Source organism: Chrysochloris asiatica, unplaced genomic scaffold (assembly GCF_000296735.1).
Source record: "Chrysochloris asiatica unplaced genomic scaffold, ChrAsi1.0 scaffold00299, whole genome shotgun sequence".
Taxonomy (NCBI): Eukaryota; Metazoa; Chordata; class Mammalia; order Afrosoricida; family Chrysochloridae; genus Chrysochloris; species Chrysochloris asiatica.
In genome coordinates, this window is record NW_006408817.1 from 355051 (window position 1) to 359542 (window position 4492).

General features: G+C 35.7%; 1 protein-coding gene across 1 annotated transcript in view; it reads right to left on the reverse strand.

Moving 5' to 3' along the window:
* The window catches only part of IPO8 (importin 8), a 77697-nt gene that overhangs the window by 48299 nt on the left and 24906 nt on the right, over positions 1-4492 (reverse strand). The window contains exons 3-4 of the mRNA XM_006874768.1: positions 2340-2391; positions 2172-2255 (exon numbers count right to left, since the gene is read on the reverse strand). Of these exons, the coding sequence (XP_006874830.1) occupies positions 2172-2255; positions 2340-2391 (136 nt within the window). The remainder of the gene's footprint in view (positions 1-2171; positions 2256-2339; positions 2392-4492) is intronic.

Sequence of the window (4492 nt, forward strand, 5' to 3'; positions counted from 1 at the left end):
TATCAATAATCTCCATTTAATGTTTTCTAAAATATTTAGTACTTATAATAATAGGGATAAGTATACCAACCTTCAAATATTTTCAGGAAATTTTTTATCTGTTTAGGTCTTAAAATACATAAGCATTATTTTATTCCTATTCTTATTGATCACTTTCAATTTTTATCAAAAAGCTCCTGAAAGAAACAAGCTTATACAATACTACCAGGTTTTTCAAAAGGAATGTAAAATTTCCTAACCATGCAATTGTATATAGAATTTAAGCAAATAACATACGTATAATGCCACTCTTCCGCACATAAGAATAGTTATCATCCACAAAGCATCGTAACTTCCTTCCCTTTAAGCTTCTCCTCTCCTTTATTACCCAACCCCCTTCACTACTTTCTTCATCAAACTACTAAGTTGTCTGGTAAAAAATTGGACCACAGACAAAACAACAAGTCTGACATTATCTGTAATTATAAACATCCTATAAATTATTTCTGATTCAAAAGACGATTTGAAAAAGACGATTCTAACACCTAAGGATTCAAATTGTTTGGATTACAAAAAGGTTTCTGGGAGTTTTGTGTGTGCATGAGTGTGGATTTTAGTTTCATTTTACTTTTCATGTAAATCACACAGACTTTAAACCAAGTACTAGCCTTCATCCCAGTGGTGGTGGTGGTTGTATGCCACCATCAGTTCTGACTCACAGCGATCCTGTACAGGGTTTCTGAGGCTACAAATCTTTACTGGAGCAGAAAGGCTCACCTTTCTCCTTCAGTTGTTGTTTGTTGTTAGGTATATCTGAACTGCTGGCCTTAAGGTTAGCAGTCCAGCTCATAATTCACTATGCTACCAGGACTCCTGTTTATTCCAGTACTGTTACTAGATTTCAAATCATGGTAACTGGCACAAAACAATGTCAATAAAAATTTGTAGACTGTTAAATATATAATATGCATTCTAAGAATGTGGGCTATCTATCAGTTCAGAATGATTGTGTGGGATTAACCTTTGCAAAAATAAAACAAAATATATCATATCTAAGCTCATTTAAACCTATATAGAACTACTTTTATAAATAAAAGCAGCAGCCTTCAGACACCAAAAAAATACAAAGTAAAATCATAAACTTTCTTATAATTCAGTAATGAAATCTAATAATTATATAACTAAGTATTATAGGGCACCATGCAAGACAGACTATATAAATGACACATTAACTACTTTGTATGTTTAAGTATATGTGCAAATAGTTAAAAATAAATTGAGCTTAATGTAATAAAAGATAGTATAAATTATTTCTTACAGATAATTATGGATTACTATGGTTAATGAAAGAGTCCTGGTGGGGCGCTGTGGGTCAGTGCACCAGACTGAAAAGCCTTTTGAACTACAAGATTGGCAGTTCAAGCTCACTAGCTGCTCCTCGGAAACCCTATACAGGGTTGCTATAGGTCAGACCCGAATCAATGGCAAACAACAACAACCTGGTTAACGAAATGGATGTGCTCTACTGCTAACGGTAAGACTGGCAGTTCAAACCCAAGTCGCTCTGCAAGAGAAAAATTACAGCCTTGGAAACCCAATGGGCCATACTACTCTGTCCTATAGGGTAGTTATGAGTAGGAATAAACTTTTCAGTACTGGGTTAATGATAATGAATGAAAAATACCAAGGATAATTAAAATAAACCTTTTATTCATTTAATTAAAAAATCTATTTAACCACCTGCCAGAGCTAAAAAACAAAACACATATACCATCTTAATCTAATTCATAAAGAAATTAAGTATTAAAATTTGTTTCTCTAGATAATCAAATCTATTCACCATTTTGGTGGTGCTGGTGGTGATTATGTGGCATGGAGTCGGTTCCAATTCATAGCGACCCTGTATAGGGTTTCCAAGGCTGGAAATCTTTATGGGAGCGGAAAGCCTCATCTACTCACCGTTTTTAGCATCTTAAACTTGAAATTAATTTACTAAGACATAAACATACTACTCTCCTTTTTAAGCAGCATGAATCACTTAAGAAAGACTCAAAGCAAGAATGTAAACAGGTATGTGCACCAAGGTTCATTGCAGTACTGTTAACAATAATAAAAAGGTGAAACAATGGAAATGCCCAAAAACAGACAAATGGATAAACACATTCTGGTACATACAAACTATGAAATATTACGCAGCCAGGAAGAGAAATGAAGTTCTGCTACATACTACCACATGGATGAATCTTAAAAAGATTATGTTGAGGGAAATAAGCCACCTACAAAAGAACAAGTATGATTAAATTTATATAAAATACCTAGCATAAGTAAATATACAAATATCAAAGTTTATTAGTGGTTACCAGAGGCGGATAGAGGCGGGAAAGAGTCTTTTCTTAAGGAGACCCTCAGTCTCTGTTAAGGGAAATTAAGAAATTTAGAAACTGACAGCAGTGATTGTTGTGCACCATTGTGAATGTAATTCATGTCACAGAATCGTACACTTAAAACTGGAAAATGTGTTGTTTTATATATTTTGCCACAATTTAAAAAAACAAGTAACTTGAGAACTTCTTGATCATAATTATCCTAAACTTAAGTTAGGCTCCCTTCTCTGCACATTGCAGGGTAATTATTAATGATGTTACTATTCCCAATACCTCAAAAGGAAAGCAGTAGAGCAAATATTCAAATTTAGCTTAGCTGGGCTGGCAACATAATGTTGTTGTTGTTGTTATGTGCCATGGAATCGGTTCCAACTCACAGCGACCCTGCACAGAGTTCCCGAGGCCGTAAATCTTTATCGGAGCAGAACGCCTCCTCTTTTCTCCCGCGGAACAGCTGGTAGTTTCGAACCACTGACCTTGCGGCCTGCAGCCCGATTCGTAACCACTACGCTACCAGAGCTCCTTAGGGTTTTCTTTCTTCTATTTTTTGAAATCTCACAGTAAGATAAGAAAGGACCATCCACTAATCAGCTTACTTACTTGACTGTAGCAAAAATATTTTGTAATTGCCCAGAAACAAAGATAACTAAGACTATTTTGGAGGTATGTCTTTGCACTTGATATTGACTTCATTTTTATACTTACCAACAACAAAAGGTAATTTTTATTAAGGGCCACATCATTCTTTCTTTAATGTCATGCTAAAATAACAAATTATCTGTGCCTGGGTGTCACCATAAAGTCCTTGGCTATCCTTATATTTTAATAAGAAATTAAGTTTGACAATTTAATATAAATTGCACTTAAATCTGGTATAATTATAATGTAGAATTCTGCGGACTTTATTTCAGATTCTGTGATACATTTTTAAATGGCTGCTGTAAAGAAAATGTTCTAAAAAATTAAGCAACAATCAATCACCAAGATAAACTCTGTTCTGGATATTAAGATCCACATAAATTAAGAAAAAAGTTGCCTTTAAATGCTGCTTACAATGTATATCAAAATTTAATTACTCCCAGCAATTCTACTGTATGTACCTAAAGATTTGAAAGCAGGGAGTCAAACAGATACTTGTACACCAATGTTCACTGCAACACCATTACAACAGCCAAAATGAATGGAACAAAACCAGTGTCCACCAACAGATGAATGGATTAAAAAAAAATGTGGTCCATGCATACAATATAAATGTTATATACATACAATAGCAGTATTATTCAATCAAAGAGAAATTCATTTCTGAAACATGCCATGTATGACCTGGATAAGCCTTAAAAATAAATAAGTCAGTCATAAAAGTTGTAAGATCACTTAAATGAAATACCAAAAGTAGGCAAATGCACAGAGACAGAAATAGATTAGATTAGTAGTTAGCAGGGATTGGGAATGCAGGGATAGCATGTGAAGGTACTGCACAACGGGTACAGGATTTCTATTGGGGTGATGAAAACGTTTTGGAAACAGATGGTGGTGATCGTTGCACACCAATGTGAACGTAATTAATGTCACTGATTTGTAATTATAATGGCAAATTTTATATATTTTACCATAATAAAATCTTTTTAAAACTAAATTACCGGAAAACAAACAAGATGGTGGATCGGGTGGACATGTAGTAAAGAGCTCCGCCAACAACACAGAATACCCGACCAAACAGGCTCAGGGGATGGTCCCAGAACTCTGAACCGCATATAAAGGAATACTTAGAAGGTTGGAAGGCTCACAGTTGGGGGAATTTGTGGCAGAAGCAAGAAATCCATTGCTTTCTAGTCCAGGATGCTTGGCTGATCCAGAAGCTGCCATCTTGGGTGAGACCACATAGGGGAAGGATCGGAGCAGCCACAGATGCCTGGCAGAACTGCTAAGATAAAGGTGTGGATGTTCTTTTCTTTTGGTAGCTGTTTATTGGGCCTTTGCTGTCTGCACACCTCCATTCTGGTGACTATAGGGGTGCCTGAGCTAGTGGGCACCCCAGCCCCACCCTCGGAGGGTTCTACTACACATGCGCACAGAGCTCCTCAAAATTTAAAAAGACAGTTTCCAATTAAAACCAAATGGCCACAGCC